Source organism: Dromiciops gliroides, chromosome 1, assembly GCF_019393635.1.
Source record: "Dromiciops gliroides isolate mDroGli1 chromosome 1, mDroGli1.pri, whole genome shotgun sequence".
NCBI lineage: Eukaryota > Metazoa > Chordata > Mammalia > Microbiotheria > Microbiotheriidae > Dromiciops > Dromiciops gliroides.
In genome coordinates, this window is record NC_057861.1 from 10,255,618 (window position 1) to 10,279,261 (window position 23,644).

Consider the following 23,644-nt stretch of genomic DNA (forward strand, 5'->3'; position numbering starts at 1 on the left):
AAAGAAAGAAAGAAAGAAAGAAAGAAAGGAAGGAAGAAAGAAAGAAAGAAAGGAAGCTAGGAAGGAAGGAAGGAAGGAAGGAAGGAAGGAAGGAAGGAAGGAAGGGGAAGGAAAGGAAGAAATAAAGAAAAAAGAAGGAAAGAAAGGAGGAAGGGAGAAAGGGAGGAAGGAAGGAAAGAGAAAGAAAAAAGGAAGGAAAGAAGGAAAGAAAGAATGAAAGAAAAGCAAAGGGGAAGGAAAGGAAGAAAGAAAAAAGAAGGAAAGAAATAAAAAAAAGGAGGAAGGAAGAGAGGGAGGAAGGAAGGAAAGAAAGAATGGATTATACTTTTTTTTTTTTTTTTTAGTGAGGCAATTGGGGTTAAGTGACTTGCCCAGGGTCACACAGCTAGTAAGTGTTAAGTGTCTGAGGCCAGATTTGAACCCAGGTACTCCTGACTCCAGGGCCGGTGCTCTATCCACTGCGCCACCTAGCTGCCCCGGATTTTACTTTTTAAAAAGAAATAATATAGGTATAATAGAGATTTGCAGTTTCATATATAATCCTCATTTTATGTTCTCTGTGTTTGACATGTTTGTGTTTGCTGATATTTCTCAAATTCATTAATTTTTTTTAAAATTGGGACAAAAAAAGGAACAATACTACCTGGGTTGCTTTGGACAAGTCATTTATCTTCTCTGGTCTCACTTTCCTCATCTGTAAAATGAGAGAGTTAGACTAAATGGCCTTTAAATACTTTCCTGCTCTAAAGTTCTGGTCCTTTATGTGAAAGATTAATTTGTTGCTTGTATAAATGATGGGTTGGAAAGGGGGTAGAGAATGGAGGCAGGGAGACCAACTAGGAGGTTATTGTGGTAGTTTAAATGAAAAGGGATGAAGACATGAACTAAGGTGGTAGTGGAGTGAGTAGAAAGAATGGGACAGATGCCAAGTATACTATAAAGATGGAGTTGAGAAGATTTGGTGACCTATAAAATGGAAGATGGGGGTGGGGAGAGAGGAGTGAAGAAGAAAGAGCTGAGGCTAACTCTAAGATTAAGAAACTGGGTGGGGGCAGCTAGATGGCGCAGTGGATAGAGCACTGGCCCTGGAGTCAGGAGTACCTGGGTTCAAATCCGGCCTCAGACACTTAACACTTACTAGCTGTGTGACCCTGGGCAAGTCACTTAACCCCAATTGCCTCACAAAAATAAAAATAAAATAAAATAAAGAAACTGGGTGAATGGAAGAATGCCAGTGCCTTCAATAGAAAAAGAGAATTTCAGAAGAAAGAAAAGGATCATGAGTCCTGTTTTAGTCATGTTGAGTTTGAGCTATCTATGGGAAATCTAATTGAGATTTCTAACAAGCAGAGATTAATGACTCAGGCCCCTGGTAATGGGGAACTAGAACTCAGGAGAGAGAAGACCTCTGGATAGACAAGTGTGGGAATCAACTGCCAAGAGATGAACCCCAGGGAACTGTCTCCCTTTTTTACTTCGGACACCCAGCAGCAAGCATGGTGCCTGGACCACAGTAGGCACCTTAGAAAAAATGCTCATTGGTTTCCTCATTGAACTGATGAGCCCTCTGAGAAAGTGTGTGGAGAGAGAACAGAGAGCTCAGGACAAAGTGAGTTAGGGTTATCTGTTACCTTTTCCTGCATCTTCCCCAATGCCTAGTATAGTCCTTTATATACAGTAAAACCCTTGATGAGTGGTTGTTGAATGAATGAATGAACAAATGAATGAATGAATGTATGCACGTATGCATCCATATTTAGTCCCACTGTCATAAGAATAAAACTAACATTTATAAAGCACTTTGCAAACTTTAAAGCATTGTATAAATGCTAATTATTATTATTATTATTTTCTGCACCCCTTTGGGTTTATCCCTTAAGCAAGGGCTTATGCCTGTCATCTTTGCTGCCAGAAGACAAGGGTAGGTCAAGTTCATGACTATCCCTAGAGGTGTGACTTGAGCTGCAGCTGCCCAATGTTGTCAAGAGTTTGGGATGGAATGTGTATTTAAGGTAGGAGATGTTGGCGGCTGTTATTATGAGATGAGTTCTGGAGTGTTGGGGCAGGGGAAGGAATGCAATTGGGGGAGAAAAGATACTGAAACCCCTCTGCTTCCTCCTCTTGCCCTTGCAAGCTGTAATTACCAGCTGATGGAATTAGCATCAGTCCCCTCTTATTATCTCCTTATTTTTAGATCTCCTGCTCTGTGGAGCTTGTAAAAAGAAAAGAAGGGTCAGACCAAGAAGGCAGTAAAAGCAGTGAGATGGAGAGGCTGCCAGGGCAGCACTTCCATTTGCCACCGACTTGTTCTATGTCCTTGGGCCATATATTCGTCTTTGGACTTGGTTTCCTAAGTTGTAAAATAGAGCCTTAATACCAGCCATCCATTCTTTTTTTTTCTTTCTTTCTTTTTTTTTAGTGAGGCAATTGGGGTTAAGTGACTTGCCCAGGGTCACACAGCTAGTAAGTGTTATGTGTCTGAGGACGGACTTGAACTCAGGTACTCCTGACTCCAGGGCCGGTGCTCTATCCACTGTACCACCTAGCCGCCCCTCAGCCATCCATTCTTATTGTGAATCTCAAGAGCTCATCATGAGGCCTGATGACATGCAGATAGTATCTTAAAGTTGACCTGTTAAAGGGGCTTTACCTATGCTAGGACCTACAGACGTCACTAATAACTAGAGAAATATAAATAAGAACAGCTCTGAGCTTCTGCCTCATACCTATTCAAGTAGCTAAGAAGACAAAAAAGGAAAATGGAAAATACTGGAGGGGCTGTAGGAAAAGAGGTTGGGCTATGAACTGGTCCAACCATTCTGGAGAGCAATTTGGAACCATGCCCCAAAAGTTATGAAACTGTGCATCCCCTTTAATCCAGCAATACTGCTACCATACCCATACCCCAGAGAGATCAGAACTCCCTTTGAGTTTCCTCAAAGAAAGAAAAAAAGGACCCATGTGTACAAAAATATTTACAGTAGCTCTTTCTGTGGTGGCAAAGAATTGGAAACTAAATCCTTTGGGGAATGGCTGAACAAGTCGTGATATTTGATTGTGATGGAATACTATTGTGCTATAAGAAATGATGAACAGGGGGTAGCTAGGTGGCGCAGTGGGTAAAGCACTGGTCCTGGATTCAGGAGGACCTGAGTTCAAATCCGACCTTAGACACTTGACACTTGTGTGACTCTGGGCAAATCGCTTAAGCCTCATTGCCCTGCCCAAAAAAAAAAAAAAAAAAAGAAATGAGGAACAGGAAGATTTCAGAAAAACCTGAGAAGACTTATATGAACTGATGCCAAATGAAATGAGCAGAACCAGGAGAACATTGTACACAGTAAAAGCAACATTGTATGATGATCAGCTATTCTTAGCAATACAATGAACCAAGACAATTCCAAAGGACTCCTGGTGAAAAATGCTACTCACCTCCAGATAGGGAGCTAATGGACTCAGAAGGCATTTTTCCTCCCTTCCATCCCCCCTTCCTCCCTCCCTCCCTCTCTTCCTTCCATCTTTCTTTCTGGGATTTTTTTTTTTTGGACAAGCTAATGTGGGAATTTGTTTTGCATAACTGCACGTATAAAATATGTATATTTGTAATAGGCTTTGTTTTTCTTGCCTTTTCAGTGGCTGAGAGGGGGGATGGAGGGAGATTTTGGAATAGAAAAATAAAATTGAAAAATATTGCAATAATTTAGTCCAGGAAAAATACATGGGGGCAGCTAGATGGTGCAGTGGATAGAGCACTGGCCCTGGAGTCAGGAGTACCTGAGTTCATATCCGGCCTCAGACACTTAACACTTATTGGCTGTGTGACCCTGGGCAAGTCACTTAACCCCAATTGCCTCACTCAAAAAAAAAATACATGCAGCAACTAATTTTATACTCACAACAACCCTGTGAGGTCAGAAGGGCGGGATGAGATGGGGAGGGGGGTGTGGAGGGAGGCACAGACCTGTGATATCTTTGATGTAAAGAACTCCTGAAGAGGAAACCTCCCTCTTCATAGATTAGCCCCCTCTTTCTATAACTCTAAATTCTTAAACAGTTGCATTGCATTGGGAGGTTAAATGATTTTCAGAGTCACATAGCCAATACAAGTCTGCACTCAGGTCTCCTGGACTCCCCTAATTCACTGTGACACGCTGTCCTTCATGAGGTAGGTATTATAGGCACTATCAACCCCATTTTACAAATACGGAGACTGAGGTTCAGAGATATATGTTCACAGAGCCAGGACTCTCTCCGGAGTCCAGCCCCCTACCCATTAATGCATGTTCCTTGAAGGTTGGGACTATCGAATTGTTGTCTTTATGCCCCTAGACCCTAGCTTTCCTGGTTCTCCTTAATCTTGGCACCTTCCCTAACGAGAATTTATTCTGTGTCTCATTGGTACAAAGCTGTTTACATGTTGTCTCCCTCAGTAGACTGTAAACTCCATGAGGGCAGGGACTATCTTTTGCCTTTCTTTGCCACCCCAGAGCTTAGCCCATGTAGGAAGCGCTTGTTGATTGGCTGAAGGTCTCTTCCAGTTAGATCTGAGACTCAGTGATCTGGTAGAGTGCATGCTCCTGGAGGTCAAGAAGAGTTGAATTTTTTTGTCTTAGGTCACCCAACCAGAGGGCCTGGCTCCCTGCCGGGGCTGGGAGACGACATCAGAAGGGTTAACACCAGGGTGCACGCCCCGCCCCTCCTGGCTCTCCCTCGGCTCTGCCCCGCCTCCTCTCCCTTTGGCCCCGCCTCCTCCGCGCGGGCCCCGCCCTTCCCGCCTTGGCCACCTCCTCTCCCTTTCGGCTCCGCCCCCCTCCGCGCGCCCCGCCCCGCGCCGAACGTCCAGCGGAAGTGCCCCCGCGCAGGCTCACTTCCGCCCGGCAGGTGACAGCCACGGTTCTCGGAGAGCGGCCGGCGTCGGAGCGGGTGGACGGACGGACCGAGCGGCCGGCAGAGCAGGCGCGGGGCCGAGACCGCGGACGTCGTGCAGCCCAGCCGAGGCGAGCCGAGGGGGGAACCCCTGGGGACCCCGCGGGTCAGGGGGCCGGGGCCGGGGCCCAGGGGGGCGGGGACCAACGGCCGCTTCTGCCCGCGAGGGGCTGCGGTGAGGTCAGAGGTCGCGGCGAGAAAGAGGCCGGCGGTGGGGAGCGGGGTGCAGCCCCCCTCCCCCTTGCCCTCTCTCTTTGCCCCTCAGTGCGGGGCAGGCAAAAAAGGGAGGGCAGTGGGGGGGGGGGCAGAGACGGCCTTCCCTCTTCCACCCATTCATTCATTCATTCATTCATTCATTCATTCCCCCGGGCCGCCAGACTCTCGAATGTCCGAGCTGGGAAGCAGCTCAGAGGTCATCCGGCCCAGCCCCTTCCTTTTTCACAAAGGAGGAAACTGAGGCCCCGGGGAGGAAGTAACTGCCCAGGGTTACACGACTAATATAATAGGGGTCAGGGCTGGCATCAGAACTCCCCCCTTTTACAGATGGGGAAACTGAGACCCAGAGAGGGAGAAGAACTTGCCCACGGGCAGGCGGGTGGTGAGTGGCCGCCTCAGGACCCTCCGAGCCCCAGGGGGAGGCATCCGCAGCCTCTCCTCTCCTGGCTGCTTCCTGGTGCCCCGGATTTGGGGGCGGGGGTCTCAGGTCCGGACCAGACCTCCGACCCTTACTCCGTGTGTGACCTTGAGCAAGTTACTCAGCCTCAAAGTTACCTCGTCTAAAATGAGGGGTAGGACTAAGGTGACCTCTGCCATCCCTTCCCCGTCTGACCCCCTGGCACTGCGAGAGGGACCTGTTTCTGAGGCGCTGGGCTGGGACTCCCGCCTGCGGCTTTAAATGAACTTCACCCCACCCCCACCCCCATGGGGGGAGGGAAGCCAAGCATGAAGCTGGGGGGGGGGCAGGGACTCCTTCCATCTTGGTCTTTGTACCCCTAGTACTTAGCGCCGGGTCAGGCACATACATTCACTTAATCAATGTTTATTCAATTCAATAGTCCTGATGAAGGACTGAACCTGGAGTCTGGAGATGTGGGTTCACATCCCATATCCTGAGGCCCTTTGTTGTCTGTGTGACCTTGGGCAAGTGGCTTCCCTTCTGTAGGACTCTTTCCTCATTTGTTCAAATGAGGATAATTAGACACAAGAAAGTGCTTTGCCAACCTTAAAATTCTGGAGAAATGGGGCCTTGTTGTTCAGAGCCTGGCAGATGATCAGAAAGCTTGGAGCTGGAAGGCACCTTTTGGGCCAGTCCAAACCCTGCTTGTTGCTTTCTGCTCCTGACCGTGGTGATCCATGGGTGCTTTGGTCTGTCATTTGGCGCTTTCTGGAGATGGACGTTTGTTTTTCAGAGATTCTGGCTTACTTAAGGCACAGAGATTAGTAAGAACAGAGAAGCGGTTCTGTTAAGGTGACTGGGGTAGGTGTTGTGGAATATTAGGATTTTGGGGAAAGGTATTAAGTGATGGCTGTTCATGTATCTCCCTGGACCTGTGCAATAATAATTCAGGTTTCCATATCGCTTTAATGTGTGCAGAGAACTTTTCTCACCACCACTTTGAGAGATTTGTTGTTGTTCATTCGTATCAGATGCTTTGTGACCCTGTGGATCATCCTGTCCATGGGGTTTTTTTGGCAAAGATACTGGAGAGATTTGCCATTTTCTTTCCCAGTGGATTAAGGCAAAAAAAGATTAAGTGACTTGCACAGGATCACCCAGCTATTAGGTGTCTGAGGCTGGATTTGAATTCGTGTCTTCCTGACCCCAGGCCCAGCATTCTGGTAGCCACTGAACCACCTAGCTGCCTCCTTGTACCAATGTTATCCTCATCTTACAGATTTGGGGATTGAGACTCTCTAAGATTAAGTGATTTGTTTATGTTCTTTTATCTGGGAAGTTCCTGGGGCAAGATTTGAATGCACATCCCTTGATTCCAAGTGTATCACCTTATCTGCTCTGCCTTGGAACCCTCTTGAGGCTTGAGTCTGTTTTCATCTGCCTAGATGAGGTGACTATAAGTCAGAGGTGTTAGGCTTTAGCTCCCAATTCCCCTCTTTCTGAATGAGTTATTTGACCTCATTGACAAGAGGGGGAAGTAAGGAAACATGTCTTGTCTGCTGACGGCCAACAGGCTGTTGAAGAAGGTGTCAGTGATGGTGTTTTTAAGAATAGAAAGCGAGTGTGATGTCAAGGAGAGGACACTGGCTGGGGAGTCAGGAGGTCTGAGTTCTCTTGGCCCTGGGGCAAGTGACTTCTCTCTGGACTCAGTTTCCTCATGTGTAAAAAGGGGAGATCAGAAGATCCTCGATTCAGTGACAGGTCAGCATTTCTATGGGTTTGCAGAATGCTCTACATACACCATATTATTTGAGCTGTGTAACAACCCCGTGGTACCACACGGGTATTATTTATGCCCATTTACCGATGAAGACATTGAGGTAGACAGGTTGTTATTTGCCTGCCTGTGGTTAGACAGCTAGCAAGTGTCAGAGAGAAGCTTGCAACTTAGCTCTTCCCTGCTCCACATTCGCCATTTCTTCTGCTCCGCCTGGCTGCCTGTTCACGTTACAGGCCAGGCACTACAGGTGGGTAACCTCCAAGACTCATTCCAGTGCCAGAATTCTGATACCCTGCAAGAGGCCAAGGGATTGGTCACACTCATCTGTCTGGGGGAGTTGACCTCTGGAATGTCTTCCGTGACTGCATCCTTAGATGTCTCGCCCAAAGAAGGGTCAGCCTGACCCTTTTGAAGATGTATCAGGCAGGGTCTTGCTCTTTTGTCTGAGGAATCATGCTCTCTGGCCTGCCGTGATCTGGTGTTCGCCTTGGAGGTCAGAAAGCCATCATTTAAACCTTGAAGCTATCGCTGACATTCTCATTTTCTCCAGCCTGACTCAGTTTCTCAGTTGGTAACACGGGGAAGAATATCTAGATGCTTGCTTCTCCCCCCTTCTGGGTATTGTAAGCATTAGTGAGCGTATGAGTGTTTTCACATGCTTGTTAAGAAAGCTGTGATATAAATATTACCATAGAGCCTTTTCTTTCCTAGGAATCTTTGTTCCTAGTTAAATCCCATTAACAGAAGCTTGCTAATCGTTACTGTATCCCCACTTAACAAGGGAGTGTTTAAGATAAAGTTGACTTGGCCATCAGAGACAGAAACCAGATGAAACTCAGAGCTTCTGTCTGTGGGTCATGTACTTGGCCCCTCTGGCATATTGACCAGTGCCCACCCCCACAGCCCCCACAGTTCCTTCTTCCAGGGGGCACACGGCTGCTGACTGGAGGAGCTTCCTGTGGAGGGGGGTGTAGCTTTCTGCTTTGCTGCTAGGGCCTAGTTAGGCCCTAGCACTTAAGGGAAGTTCATTCAGGCATTGCTGTGTAAAGTCTTCCTTCCCTCTTCAGAAGACTTTGTTCTGGGGCTTTCCAGACCCTATTTAATTCCCTTCTTAAGGGTATTCAAAAGAGATGACCTATTTAACCCTGCCAAAAGGGCAGGCCCTTGCTACCTAGCCAGGCCTGGGCTCCAGAGGGGTTTGTTTCTGCAGGCCGTCTCCATGGAACAGACACGACTCCTTGGGTTGTTGTTGGTTGGTGGCTGTTGGCTTCCTAGGAAAACACCAAATTCATTATGAAATGCTAGAGGTGTGGCCAGTGGCTAGGCCCGATTCCTGTTCTGCAGGGTTCTTGTAAAAGCTGAGTGGGCATCTGGCTCTCCATGGGCTATTACTTCGTGTCACAGATAGCTAATTGGGAGCAGAGGATGTTGCCGTGGTCACTTTAATGATCAGTTCCCAGCTTCCTTCCTGTCACCCCCTTCCTTAAACAAAAGAGCAAATTTTCCTCAGAGAACTGACCCTGCTAGTAAATAAGGGAATGCCACCTAAACACAGGCATTTAATGAGTATCTGCTGAGTGATTGAATTGATCCTAGGTCCCATCTTTTGGGGAGTTTAAAACCATATGGAATGGTCTGTCATCTCTATCATCCATCCTCTTGCCATTCTGGGTGGCAGTGGGATGTCTGCCTTTAAAGGCATCTGTTGCCTTGCCCCTCGTGCAGTGGTGCTGCCCAGGCCCCAGAAGGGCAGGGCAAGGCTGTCAGTTGTGGGGAGGAGATGCATGGCTGTGGTGGCAAACGGAGGGCTGGCATGTGTAACAAGCTCTGGGGTGCCTGGGAAGCTGTACTAGCCTCCACTGGCCAGGTTCCCCTCACCTACATCCTGGGCCTGGACTACTTCTGTGCTATCATGGAGGAAAAAGAAGCTGTTCAAGTTAGAGGCTGGCCCACTGGGCCAGTGAAGTGGCCCAAGTTACTGTAGCAGTCAGTCTCCTGATCTTTCTCTGCATCTGCTCACTGCTGGCTCCCATTCGGGCCTCTAGCCTGTGCTCTGCATCAGCACATTTCCTGAAATCAGGAAGTTGGGGGCGGGGTTCACAGCTGGCTGACTGCTGTGATGGCCTGTCCAGAGTCCATCAGCTGCCTTTCGGTAGTTTGGCCTGGGGGCCTTTAGATCAGAGATAATGCTAATGCCTCCTTCTGCAGATCACTACCCTCTCCACTCTAGTTTTTCCTTCTACAAAATGAGACAACTTGTCTAAAGATTCTCTGTGGGTGGTGCAGTGAATGGAACACTGGGTCTGGAGTCAGGAAGAGTTGTGTTCACATTCTGCCTCTGGCACTTCCTAGCTGTGTGACCCTGGGCAAGTCAGTTCACCCTGTTTGCCTCAGTTTCCTCACCTGTAAAATGAGATGGAGAAGGAAATGGCAAACCCCTCCAGTACCTTTGCCTTGAAAACCCTAAATGGGGTTATGGAGAGTGGGACACAACTGAAAACAATTGAACAACAACAACTTCCTGACTTCAGGCCCAGAAGTCCAGCCACTGTGCCACCTGGCTGCCCCCCAGCACCTACCTCTCAGGGCTGTTGTGAGGTTAAATGAGTTAACACTATATGAATGTTGGCGTCATTCATCAACAAGCTTCTACAATATGCTTGGCACTGCTAGGCACACAAAAAAGAATTCCTGCTCCCAGTGAACTTATATTCTAAGGAGGCAGACAAATACTTCTACAAATAGGCACAGCATGGGTAGAAAGTGAATAAATACAAATATACACAAAGTAGATAAGGACAGTGCTATGGAGGGACACTAGCAGTGGGCAGAAATCAAAAAGATTTCATGCAGAAGATAATAGTATTTGTGTAGCGCTTTAAGGTTTGGAAAGCTTGTTTTACCCTAACAACACTCCTGGGTAGTAAGTACTATTATCAGCCCCATTTGGCAAATGGGGAAACTGAGGCAAATGGGAGGAAGTGACTTTCCCAGAGTGGAACAGCCAGGAAGGGTCTGAGGCTGGAGTTAAACCCTGGTCTTCTTGACTGAAGGCCCTTCACTCTATCCATTGCATCACCCAACTGAGGGAGGGACTCTGAGGCAGACAGAAGGCAGGGAGCTCATGCCATGCTCAGGAGATGGCAAAAGCACAGCGATGGGAGGTAGATGTGACGTCAGCTTGCAAGTCAGGTCTCAGTTATCTCCACAGCCTCACATGTGAATTTCTAAACACTTCAGCTTGGCCGATTGGGTTTGGGAAATGAGATCGAATGCCTTTGCTTTGAGGCTAAGCAGGATTTAGCTACAGCAGGTTTTTGATCTCTTGGGCGCCCTGACACTTTAAAAGAGGAGACACTGTATGATTGGTGAGAGGGAAAAGCATCAAGGCTGGGCTCCAAGCCTGGGCTCTGGGAGGGGCAGGCTCCCCTGGTGGCAAGGGAAGGCCTGGCCTCCCTTTTGTCCTTCCTTCTCCCTTTTATCATTTATTTACTTAGCTGCTGTCATCTGGCAAAAAAACCTGCTTGAGGGCCAATATGTTCCATTTCAGTAACCTAAGCACTCATTGCCTCTCAAACCCACCCAAGGCTGGAAAGTGCACACAGTTGCCCTCCCCCTGAAGTGAGTTCATAAAATACCAACGGTTCCTTCAGAGGCTGGTCTGGGAGAGAGGAGGTCTTATCTCTTGCTATCTGGCACAAGCACTCTTCCCAGAAAATCCAGACTCCTCAGCTTGGCATTCCAGGCCGTCCACAGTCCGGGGCTCTCCTCCCACAATACCCTCTCACCTCTGCTACTTCCCACCAGGAAGCCTTTACTGGAGATGGGTTGGGTTTCCTCAGCTTTCCATGAGCACAGGCAGGCTCATTCCGTCCTAATGCCTGGTTTTTGCTCCTCCTGTTCCCCCTGCCTGGGATGCCCCCCATATGGCCAAAGCCTACCCAGCCTTCAGGTCCCGCCTGCTTCCATTTCGATTTCCAGCATCACCATCGTTGCCGTCAGCCAGGCCCTTGAGAGCCCCCATCACCTTGTCTTATTCAGACCCCTGCCACTTTGTGCTCACATTACTCTAAAGTCTTCCTTTTGCTCTTGTTGTTTCCAGACAAACACAGTAATACTCTGAGGATTACGGGCATGCCATCTCACATTACTTTACTGGCCTTCTTCTCCTTGGCCCTTCTGCCTCCATCTGCCTCGTCCCCCTTCCATCCTTCACACTCCTCCCCCTTCTGCTCCAAACCCTTCGAGAGGAAGTGCCCACCTGGGGCCACGGCGCCTGAGTCAGCCTCTGCCCTATCTTTCTGGGCTTATTTCACACGATTCCCCATTCAGGCTCCACCTCCTTGCCCTCTGTTCTGACCCCGCCTTTGCTCACAGCCCCCTTCTTGGATCTCTCTCCTCCTATGAAAAGAGCCCCTTTCCTCCAGGCCCCGCGGCCTCCATGAAACTTATCCTCATCTCCCGGAGCTGAAAGTGATCCCTTCCGCCTCTAATTTCTCATGGCATTCTGCGCTCCTTTCCTGAACTTACTTGGGTCATAATTACCTGTGTATCGGCCAGCCAGGTCTTATTTCATCTTTGTTTCAGCAGCACCAAAGCTGGGGCTGGCACAGAGCAGGAGCTTAAGAAAAATGTTGGTTCAGTTGAATGTTCTCTTCTTCATGAGGGCACAGTGATGTGCGCCACGTCTGAACTTGACTTGTATACACGGCCTCTGTTACTCATTTGGACGCTGATACATTCCACGTATAGGTAGTTTGTGTGTGTGTGTAAGACAGACAGACAGACAGTCAGATCTTCTCTTTCTTCTGTGTCCCCCTCAGTGCAGAGCAGATGACCATGTACAGGTAGATGCTCGATACTTGTGCATCTCAAAACTAAGCCCCACAGAAATGTCCCCAACTGATGGTTGAAAGGTCTGGGAGCTACTGGAAGGTCAATGTTCTTGGGGCCTCCTTTGTGTGCCCAGAGCCTTCTGATAAGCCCTGAGAGAGGGAATTAGGATCATAGGCCTAGAGTTGGACAAGACTGGAGCACCCCTCCAGTTCAGCCCCCTCACTTTTTAAATTTTATTTTATTTTTGGTGAGGCAATTGGGGTTAAGTGACAGTCACACAGCTAGTAAGTGTTAAGTGTCTGAGGTCAGATTTGAACTCGGGTCCTCCTGATTCCAGGGCTGGTGCTCTATCCACTGCGCCACCTAGCTGCCCCTCCCCTCATTTTCCAGATGAGAAAACTGAGGCTCAGCATTGTTAAGTGATGTACCCTGTGTTGTATAGATATGGGCTTCTTAAACTTTTTCTACTCATGACCCCTTTTTGCCTGAGAAATTTTTGCACGACCCTGAATCTACAGGTATATAAAATAGGTATGTGTCACCTTTTACTGTTGCCACATTTTTTGCAGCCTCCACATTCAGTTGCATAACCCAGCTGAGATCGTGTGCCACAGTTTAAGAAGCTAGGGGCTAGGGGCGGCTAGGTGGCGCAGTGGATAGAGCACTGGCCCTGGAGTCAGGAGTACCTGAGTTCAAATCCGGCCTCAGACACTTAACACTTACTAGCTGGGTGACCCTGGGCAAGTCACTTAACTCCAATTGCCTCACTTTAAAAAAAAAAAAAAGAAGAAGCTAGGGGCTAGATAGTAAGTATCAGAGCCAGCATTTGAATCTGGGTCTGGTGTTATTCTGACTCTCCTCATTGCAAAGAACCAGTGCTTGGCCCATGGGCCTGTAGGAATCGCAGCCAACGGCTTGTTCTGTTAGAGGATGCTAAGAAGCGGCTCACTGAGTAGGCCACAGGGCCAGTGGCAGTTCTCGGCCTTATGGGGTGCTGCCTTCTCTGTGCCCTGGTGGCTTGAGGGGCTTCTCATCCAGTGAGCGGTAGGTAGCTCTAGTGTGCTACCAAAATGTGAGTGCGTGCTCTTTTCCTAAAAAGTTTCTCCTCCTTTTGCTTGAGAACCCATTGATCGCCTAGAAAGGGCCTTAGAGGCTGTGGAGCCCAAGTTCTGCCCTCTTCTTGCCTGCGCACTGGTGTTGGATGCCCCTCGAACCCCAGATTCCACTCTAGAACCTCAGGACAGAAACAAACCAAGTCGATGCAGTGTCATTATTTGCCGGCTGCTTTTGATTGTTTCACTTTTTCATTTTGAAGCCTTCAGCCGCTCTATGCCTCAAGAGATCGATTTTGGGAGTAATCAGTTTTTATCCACTCCCAAGAGGGACCAATAATTTGATCAACTGGCACAGACCTGGCATTTACCAGGTGTGTTGCTAAATTTGGGTTTCACTTTGTTCAGACTAGATGGTCTGGCCCGAAAACATCCTGTAATTCAATCCCAGAAGGGCTCTTGAGGGCTGTGTTGCAATCTTTGATATCAGGCGCCTTTTACCGAGGAGAGGAAAGCTCTGGGGCCCGCACACGGGAAGTCCCTGGCTTGATAAAGAGATCCATTTGCAGCCTCGGCAGCCTCATCACCTGACAGGAGGCTAGAGAAAGTTCATGGCCAAGTTCAGGCCACAGCCTTCTACTGAGTTTCCTTGAAAGAGTTGCCATTTTTCTTTTGCCCCTCTCCCATTGTTTTTGTTATAAGGGATGGCTCCCCGGGGCTCAGGAGGGAGGAGGATGTATTTGGGAATGAGGCTGCTGGAAAAATAATCAGTAACAGAAGATTAAAGAAAAGCTCCTTGTTCGGCACAGCAAGGGCCTAATATCTCCTGACTGACCTTCACCTCTGGACTGGAAAGGGGCCCTTGCCAGAGAGCCGGAGGGGCCCTCCCTCTTTTGGGGGGGGGTGTTGGGGTTTACATGGCCATGGTTCCAAAGAGGCCAGCTGCTGGGCACCACTGCCACGTGGGAAACAGGACCAGGAGACACCAGGAATGAGGATGGGGGGGTTCCATCCCAGGGATACTTTAGCCTGGGTTACTTCCTCTAAAAAAATGAGCTCTTGCCTTTTTTTCTGCCAGCAAGCTTTGGCACAAGTTTTCCCAAGTTAAAGATTTAAGCACACCTCTTTTAGGGTTCCAGAGAATCGTGTACATTACCTCATTTGCCGGGCTGTGATTGGTAGGACAAGAATGATTGTCCTATTTTACAGAGGAGAAAATTGAGGCTCAAGTTATAACTTGCCTGAGAGTTACACACAAGGTGGGGGAGGTGGAAGTCCAGCCAGGGCCTTTGATTCTACCCCCATGATCTTGTCCTCCATGTCAGGACTCCCCTTGAACAAAGCCAAGTCAGAGAGACCAAAGTTTAGGTTGCCAACTTCCTTACCCCCGCCAATCCCCACACACACCTATCCCAGGGCATGGTTAGGAGGAAAAGCCACCGGCTGGCAGGCAGCCTCCCCTCACACTTGTCATCTTGGCAGCATCTCTGGCCTTTTGTTGTTCAGCAGGTTTCCGGGTGCCCACCGTGCGCTTCTGCTTTAGTGTCTGTCATCTGGCTGAATTTTCCTGGATGTTGCGACATAAATAACTTCCCTGAGACAGTAAACCCTCCCAGCTGCTGTTGAGGAAACTACCCCCTGCATTGTCAAGCCCTCGGGCACTGCCCTATTCCCGACCTTTGCTGCTGTGGCACCCACTGGTCTTGGGCACGTCCGAAGTGCACCTTCCTGTCACTACCCAGGCATCCCTTTGGAAGGCTTAGAGGGCCACCATGCTGTTTCCTGTTGTTCAAAACTCCTGGTCGAGTCCCTTTTCACCAGGTGTGTCATTTCAGTTCTCTCAACCTGTCTCCTGCAGCCCTAACACATACTTAGCTCAGGGCCCTTGAGGAAGGAGTGTGTGGAATGATGTAGACCCCAGCATTCACGTGCAGCAGCACAGAGATCACATGCCTGGTGAGGGGTCCTGCACCCCTCGGACAGTCTGCCCAGGCCGTCGCCGCACCATGTTAAGCACAGGAATACAAAAAAAGGCAAAAAAAGGCTCTGCCCTCCTGGAGCTGCCCATCTAGTGGAGAACACAGCATGCCAGCACCCACCATATACGAGCAAGCTGCAGCCACTAGCCAGTCACTGTCCGCGAGGGGGCGCCGTGATGGGACACTGAAAAGTGCTTAGAATGCACTTTTTCACTGGCAGTTAGCTGGCAGGGCCTTTTGCAGGCCTTCTGGCCCCTGTGGGGCTCCCTCCCTGAAGAGGTGAAAGGGTTATCTCAGCCACAGCTGGCTTCCCAAGAGGCTTGAAGTCAGAAAGCGCTTCCACCTTCTTTCTTGGCATTCAGAGAACAGGTAGAACGCACAGGCAGGTGGGGCAGTGCCCTCTGCATGGGGCTCTCTCCTAAAGCCTTCGGGAACCATGGAGAGAATGACAGTGGATGCCAGGCTTTCTTGCTCGCTTGTTTTGGGCACGTGCAGGTGCCCCTGGATAACTGATTAAGAATCAGGAGGATTCTCAGAGGTCAGCTGGGCCAACCCCCTCATGTTGTCGCTGAAGAACTCGAGGTCCTGAGGTCACAAGGCTAGTAAATAGCAGAGCCAGGATCCCGGCCCAGGCCTTCTGCCCCCAAGCCCCACTGGGCCAGGCTACCTCTTTAGAGAGCTAAAGTTACTTTTAGGGAACGTGAAAAGTAACAATGTTGATTTGCTTCTAAAACCTGCCCTTTGTGGAGCTTTAGATCAGAGAGGAAAGTGCAGAAAAGAGAGAGAGATTTTCTGTTCCGGTTTCCCAGGAGCCTAACTTCCCCCTTCCCTAGTTCTCAAGTGAGGAGGGAAAATGTTTTCCCGCTGCTTGGCCCCTTTCTGGCCCCTCGTGTCTCACTGTTCCCACTGCACTGGGCTGCCTTTGTCCCCTGCCAACTGCCCCCTGAACCTCCTGAAGCCCCCCATAACACCTGACAACTACCTAATGTAAACGATTCCGTGCCTCTTTCCTGCTCAGCTGGGGAAGGGGCTGCCATCTCCTCAAGGGAAAAGGGGACCAGCCTGAGTTATTTCCTTTTCAGTCAGACAGTGACTGGGCCCAGGGATGCCTGGGGCAAGGGGAGGGCAGCAGGGGGGCTTTCTCCTGTCGGGATATTCTACCCACACCTTTCCCTTGGGGCAATGCCAGTGCCCATTTACCAAGGCTCCAGTCCGGTTTAGCCTTGGCAGAAGTCATTGGGAAGATGAGCAAGATGTGTTCCAGAAAACAGCTGTCCTGTCCCGTCGGCAGCAATCAGCCAGGTCTACACACATGTAGATGCAGGGACAGACACACGGGCAGGGGCAGACACATAGACACGCAGCTCTAAAGCTAGAACCCCAGCCCTGAGGCCTCTGACCCTCCGCTGAGTCGGCCCCACACCTTTCCATGGCAGGTGGCATGACGCCTGTACAAAAGTGGAGAATGGCAGAGCAAGGCCACAACTGCTTTGCGCTCTGCCGGGTCGGGGTGGAATCTGCCAGGCTAGCCAGGCCAGGAAAGCAGCCTCCCTTCTCTGGCATCACTAACTCTCCCTCTCAGGCCATTGACTCTGGAGGTTTCTTCTTCCCAGGGGAGGAAAAGGGAAAGTTTCCTCCTTTGTTTGGAGGAGGCTTTGGGCCCATCTCCTCCGGAAGCCTGCAGAAATGGCCCCAGTGCTAATAGCTTACACTTTCCCCAGATTCTGTCCTTTGATCTTAGCAATGGTGAGGAAACTGAGGCTCAGGATGAGGTCTGCCCGAGGTTACCAAGTAGCAAAGCCAGATCGATGCCCCAGGTTTTCCCTCACCAAGGCCAGGCTCTTTCCCTGATGAGATCTCTCGCAGAAAGCATACAAAAGGTTAATAATTCTCCTCAGATAGACGAGATTCAGGGGGTGGTTTGTGGGTAAGTCTCCAGGCTGGCTTTGTCTCGACTCTTCTCCCTGCAGCACGACAGGTTTCTGAAAAGGCTGTCGCCTTGTCGCTTTAAAAGTGACTTGCTAATCTGACTTCAAAGGGAGAAGATTTCTGCAGCAGTGGTAGGCCCGCAGAATAGGAATAAGGCGGCCTCAGGTCGATTCTGGGATGAGCTGCTGCTTAGCAGCTGTGCGAAGGAGGCCGACATCTGGGCTCAGACGCTATAGCATTGTCAGAGGGCTGGTGGCTGAGCAACAGGCATCTTGTCCTGTCACTCCTGACATTCCCAAGGTGAAGCGTCTCTTTCCTTCCTCGTGGCCGGGTAGCTGAAACACCACCAGAGGCTTGAGACAGGCTGGCAGCCAGCTCCAGCAGCCCAAGCTGCAGACCTCAGCTTACTAGAAAGGAAGCACCTGACTGGAAATAAAAGGGGCCTTCCATTGGGAGATAGTGAGGGAGCTCCCTGTCCTTGGACTCCAAGGGCCCCGCCTTTCCATCCTTAAGCCCCAGCAGGAGCCCACACACACTGGCCTGCTTCCCCTTGATTCCTGATCACGCTTGGCATGCCCCCTGCTTGCCGTGGCTGGCCCTCTCTCCATGTAGTGCTTGGAAGGCCCCATCATATGTTGTGGAAGTGAGTTGTGCAGCCCACCAGCACTGAGTAATCAGCTCCCCCGTGGTAGACTCTGGAGAGGCAAAGACTAAAGTGCGACGGAACCCGGCTTCAACGAACTTAGAGGCTTGGGGAGGGGGCACACAACACGAACATACAGAAGTAAATACAAATGAGGCAGGTGGCTGATGCCAGAGTGCACAGAGCCCTGGGCCTGGAGGCAGGAAGCCCCAAGTTCTGATCGGGCTTCGATCCTCCCTAGCTGTGTGACCCTGGGTAAATCACTTACCCTCCCTCAGCCTCAGTGTTCTCACCTGTAAAATGGGAATGATAGCACCTACTTCCTAGGGTTCTGGTGAGGAGAAATAAGATGATATTCGTAAAAAAGTTCTTAGCAAAGCTGAAAGCCTTGTCTGATTCCACTCCTTTATTTACAAAACCAATACAAGTAAGTGGGGAAGAAGGCACCAAGGGCACTTGGGGAATCAGGAAGGGCCACCAGTGTGGAAGGTATTACTCCTTTCAAACTGTAAGGTTCCAGGGGCAGCTAGGTGGCACAGTGGATAAAGTACTGGCCCTGGAGTCAGGAGTACCTGAGTTCAAATCTGGCCTCAGACACTAACACTTACTGGCTGTGTGACTCTGGGCAAGTCACTTAACCCCAATTGCCTTACACACAAAAAAAAGAACAAACTGTAAGGTTCCCTGGTTCCCCGCAGCCATGTGACAAAAAGGAGTTCTGGCTCATTTTAAGAAAAGAGCTGGACTCCCCCAGCCAGCTTACTCTGCACTGGATTCTTTCCCTGTGGGCTTCTATTCCATCATTTTTTTAGCCCCAAATGAAGTAGGTAAAAACAAAACTCGAAGGGAGGTTCTCGGGGGAATGTGGATCCCAGTGTGTTCGCCCTTGCAGATGATGGAAGGGTAAGCTGATTTCCCGCTAGCCTGGAGAAGCCAGCTTCTCAGCTGGGTCCGGGGCGTGGACATCGCGAGGTCCGGTTGGATTCCAATCTCAGCTCAGCTTTACTTGTGGGACTTGGGGCAGGTCATTTCGCTTTTCTCAGCCTCAGTTTCCTCATCTGAAGAATGAAGGGGTTGATCCAGCGGCCTCTGAGGCCTCCCTAAGTCACGGTTCCCATGGTAACTAGCTTAGATACCTCTAGCTGAAGTTTGTGTTTCTAGCTTCAGCAGTGCCAGGGGACCTTGGGAGAGCTTGTTTGGTTTTCTCAGTGTGCTCACCTGAGCTTGTTCATCACCAGGGATGCCCCTTCCAGAAACAGCATTTCATTACCTACAACTGCCCTTCTAGCCAAGCTCGGTTCTTCTTGTCCTTGTCCCCATCCTACCTGCGCAGCAGAGCTGGTGCACTTCTAAGGTCTTGTCCTCACTGGAAAGAACCTTTTGCCCCTTAGTTTTTGCTCTCACTTCAGTTAAATTCAGATAACCTTGAGGAAGTGGCTACAGTAGCCTGGCCTAGGAGGATACAAGGATACATGAGACACAGAGTTGCTGGCTTTAAGACATCTCTAATCTAGTGGCAGTGGATAAGTGCCGGACCTGGAGTTAGGAAGACCAAATCCAGCCTCAAACACTTGTTAATTGTGTGATCCTGAGCAAATCACTTAAGCCTGTTTGCCTTGGAGACAGATAGGTGGCAAACTAGGTGGAGCACCAGGCTTTGAGTCGGGAAAACTCATCTTCCTGAGTTCCAGTTTCAGACACTAGCTTTGTGACCCCGGGCAAGTCACTTAACTTTGTTCATCTATAACATCTGGAGAATGAAATGGCAAACCACTGCTATATCTTTGCCAAGAAAACCCCAAATGGGTTCACAGAGAGGGACACAATTGAAAACAACTGAAGAACAACAATCTAGTAGAGGGAAGCCAGGGAAATGTGTGTTAGGGCCACCTAGAGGTGTCACATAACAGATGTAGGACACTTAGATTCCTTAACCTCACAATGCTCCGCACCAGTGGTGTCAAACTCAAAAAGAAATGGATTGGGGGGAGGCAGTACTGGCTTAGAAAACCACAAATTAACATTATCTGTGTTATATTGTATTTGTATTTATTTTGTTGAACATTTCCAATTTCCATTTTAATCTTGTTTGGCTTCACTTTGTGGGCTGCTAAATTTGATATCTCTGCTTTTGGCCATTCTCTAAGGAGATTATATGACCACAGACCTGAATGGAGGGGGAATCTCCTCAAATTGGGGGATACAGGGGGATCCTGGGCCCAGGCCCTAATCCTCGAGTAGAGGAAGGAAATGAAACATGGGTTAGGTGTAAACAGAGCTGACAATAAAACCTGAGGAAGGAAACCTCCTTTGTGAGTGGGAGCCAGAAGAGATGGTGTCCGAGCTGACTGGCTCTTGATCAGTGGCTGTGTTTGAATGACTGGGAGGCCGCCCTTAGCATGCAGAAGGGGGTAGATAGCAGAGTTAGGAAAGTACAGGAGGGCTGTAGGCAGTAAGACATGAGGAGTCCCGTTGGCCTTCATTGGGATGTCAATAGTTAAATTTTGTCAGTGGCCAAGTGGTCATGAGGCTGTTTCCCTTGCTGCATAGCGGCTTTCTATCCCAGAGAATCATTAGCACTAAAGGAAGAACAACCCAAGTTCAGATGGGAGACTCTTGAGGCATTTGTTGTTGTTCTGTTGTTTTCAGTTGTGTCCAACTCTCTGTGCCCCCTTGTGGGGTTTTCTGGACAAAGATACTGGAGTGGTTTGCCATTTCTTTCTCCATCTCATTTGACAGATGAGGAAACTGATGAGCAAACAATGCTATGTGACTTATCTAGGGTCACACAGCTGGGAAGTGGCTGAGGTCAGATTTAAACTCATCTTCCTGCCTCCAGGCCCGGCGTTCTATCCACTGTGCCTCCCAGCTACCCCAAATCAGGGCAAAAGCAAACATAAAAATGGATGGCTCGCAACCAGGCAGTAAGGAGCTGAGAGGACCGATCTGGAGAAAGAAAGCTGGGGGTACAGAGAAGGGGTGGGTGCAGCTATCAGATGTCAGAGTGTGGAACAAAGAAAGTATTGAGACTCCTCCTTCCAGAGACCTCCAACGTGAGGGAGTTTGTCCCCTTAGAGCAGAGGCTGGCCCACAGGGCCTGCCTCTAGAGGCCTCATGGGTACTGCCCCTGAGACCCTGCAGGGAGCCCGCTGTGCCAGTCCATGTCTGGCGTCCAAACCGTCACCGCTTTGCTGATGACTGCTTTCCTCAGCTGGGGAAGCGCCACATCCCTTTTTGGTTTTGCCAAGTAAAAAGGAAGTCATTTCTTCTTTTTATCATGGAAGCCAGTAGGTGCTTTCTCCCTTTCCAGCAACAGTGACCAATAGCTGCTGAGGTAGACATTGTGGGTGCTTCCTACCATCAAACTCAAGGGAAGCTCCCTTGGAATAGAGGCCAGAAGGCTCCCTGGCCCAAGGCTCATGACATCCATGCTTCTCTCACCCTTACCTCTCCATTAGGAAGTGCGGGATTGAAAGAAGATGGGGAGAGCTCAGGAGCAGGCATGAGTCTCCCCCTTTCTTCCCAGAAGGCCTCTGAAGAATGGATGGGGGCCCCCTTGGACAAAGAACATCCTCACCACCAGCCCTTCTTTGATGCTAACTCCATTTTCATCTGTCCAATTAGGCTCGTAGGCTCATAAACTTAGAGCTGGGAGGACCCTTAGAGGCCACTGAATCCAACTCCCCCACCCATTTTACAGATGATATTGAAGCTCAGAAAGGTTAAGGGATTCCTCCAGGACCATGTAGCTAGTAAGTGTCTGGGGTAGGACTGGAACTGAGTCAGTGCCCTTGTCACTGTGCCACCTGTCCACTGTCAGGAGGTCTTCTCTGCTCCACACAGGCAGCAAGGCCCCGACATCATGCCCAACTCGAACCCCTGGTGGCAGTCCTGCCTCTGACAGATGACTGAGGAAGGAGATGAGCTGTGTGAGGAGGGCATGTGCGGGGGTGCCACACAGGAGGGCAGTGGACAGGCTCTGGGCCCAGCTGCTGGACTGAGGCCTTGCCACCACTGTTTGGTCCCTGCCCTCTGCCTCACTGCAGGAATGGACGGTACCTCTTCAGGCACCTTGTGTATCTTCCTTCCACTGCATTCTCGTGGCTCTGATTGAAGTTATTTAAGGTCAAGCCTTTCATGTTCTTTCTTGTCTTTGTCCCTGCAGAGCTCCGCCACCAATCCAGGGACCAAAATGACTGACTCCAAGTACTTCACCACCACCAAGAAAGGTACTGGCCTGGCATGGCCCCGGAGCTTGTCCTTACCCCGGCTGGCCTGACTGCTTACTGCCGGGTGTGTTACGGGGGGGGGGGGGGGGGTTGGCAGTCCCCCCGGCACAGATGAGCGTGTCAACAGCTGGAGGGATTGGGCCAAGTGTGGGCAGTCCCATCTCACAGATCCAAGACACTGAGCTGGGGGAGGGAACTCACTTGTTCCTTTTGTAGAATGGGCAGGAGAAGTGATCCCCACATGGAAACCAGCCTGGACATCCGGCCACCTGGGGAAAGAGCCAGCCGAGATACTTAAGTAACCTCAGAGGTGTCGGTCCGTCTAGGCCTCCCTCCCCTTTCCCAGTTAGATGTGCCAAGGCCTGTACCAAGCATGGCGAAAAGCCACTAGCAGCTCTCTTGTGGTCATGTGGCAGCCTGGCAGATCACTGCTCTGGGCATAAGCAGGCAGACATGACCCTAAGGGAGCAGCCTTTGCCTCCTGCCTCCGAACTCTCTGGGGCAGAGGTTGTGGGAAAGGAAGACAAGGCCGAGAGTGCAGTGACCGGAGGCCTCTTGATCTGGGCCGGCCCTTGTGTTTTTGTTGTATTTGGATCACAAGATACCTCCCGCTTCCCTTCAGCCTGGCCCTGAGATCCTGTTCTTCCTGGCTGCTCACTATCTCCTCAGCCAGTCAGACAGAAACTTGGGGGAGGGGTACCTGCAGCCCCTCCTGCCAAAGTGCTGAGAGCCCTTTGCCATCCTTTGCCACCATAGTACCCCCCCCTTAGGAGCTCATCCCAGAGGTGGTGAGAGTTCACGTGGCACAAAGGGGAAACAGAGGGTGTGCCCAGAGGACGAGCCGGGAGTCCTGGCCACCACCCCCGGCCAACCCTCGAAGGCCCTGCTTCCCCATTCCTTTGGGGCTCAGCTCAAAACAGCCGGATGAAGACCAGGAAGTGAAACCCTGACCAATCATTTTAAGCAGACAGTCCAGGAAAGACCAGCTGCAGGCGTTGCTCAGCATCTGCTCACCCAGTGTCCTCTGTCCCTTAGCTCTGCACTTTGTGAGTGGCTGAGGATCCCCACTCCCCTTGCTCTCTGGTCTCCAGCCCAAGCCCTGCCCTTTGGGGGAAGTGAAGCTGGCCACCGCCCCCCCTACCCCCAGGCCTGGCTTCACCCTCGCCTACTCTTCTCTAGGGGAGATCTTTGAGCTGAAGGCTGAGCTCAATAGCGACAAGAAGGAGAAGAAGAAGGAGGCGGTGAAGAAGGTGATCGCATCCATGACCGTGGGCAAAGACGTCAGGTGGGAGAGGCCTTGTGACTGGCCCAGGCTGGGACATGCCCCGGCTCCCTGCTGCCCACTGTGCTAGCCCCGCTCCCCCCCCCCCCCCCCCCCCCGCCTTCCGGAGCGCTGTTCTCTCTGCCAGGCTGGTCTGGCGTGGCCTCTTTCATTTGTATGTGTGTGCGTGCACCTGCCTCTCCAGCCAGATCACAAGCTCCTTGAGGTCAGCCCTGGATTTTGTGCTGAGGATTCTCTTGGGGCAGGGTGTGTTCACCCTCCTGGTGTCCTGGGCCCACCTGTTTTTAACAAAAAGGATAAAAGAAAGCACATCAGATTACCAAAGAAACTCATTATATTGGAATATGGTTATTGAAATGTTTTTTAAAACAC

General features: G+C 50.2%; 1 protein-coding gene across 4 annotated transcripts in view; it reads left to right on the forward strand.

The window, feature by feature from the left end:
• Positions 1–4,869: 4,869 nt before the first annotated feature.
• AP1B1 (adaptor related protein complex 1 subunit beta 1) overlaps positions 4,870–23,644 on the forward strand; it is a 38,291-nt gene continuing 19,516 nt past the window's right edge. For all 4 annotated transcript variants that reach the window (XM_043963685.1, XM_043963701.1, XM_043963694.1 and 1 more), the window contains exons 1-3: positions 4,870–4,997; positions 21,927–21,990; positions 23,170–23,275. In XM_043963685.1, coding sequence (XP_043819620.1) covers positions 21,954–21,990; positions 23,170–23,275 — 143 coding nt within the window. In that variant the 5' untranslated portion in view covers positions 4,870–4,997; positions 21,927–21,953. The remainder of the gene's footprint in view (positions 4,998–21,926; positions 21,991–23,169; positions 23,276–23,644) is intronic.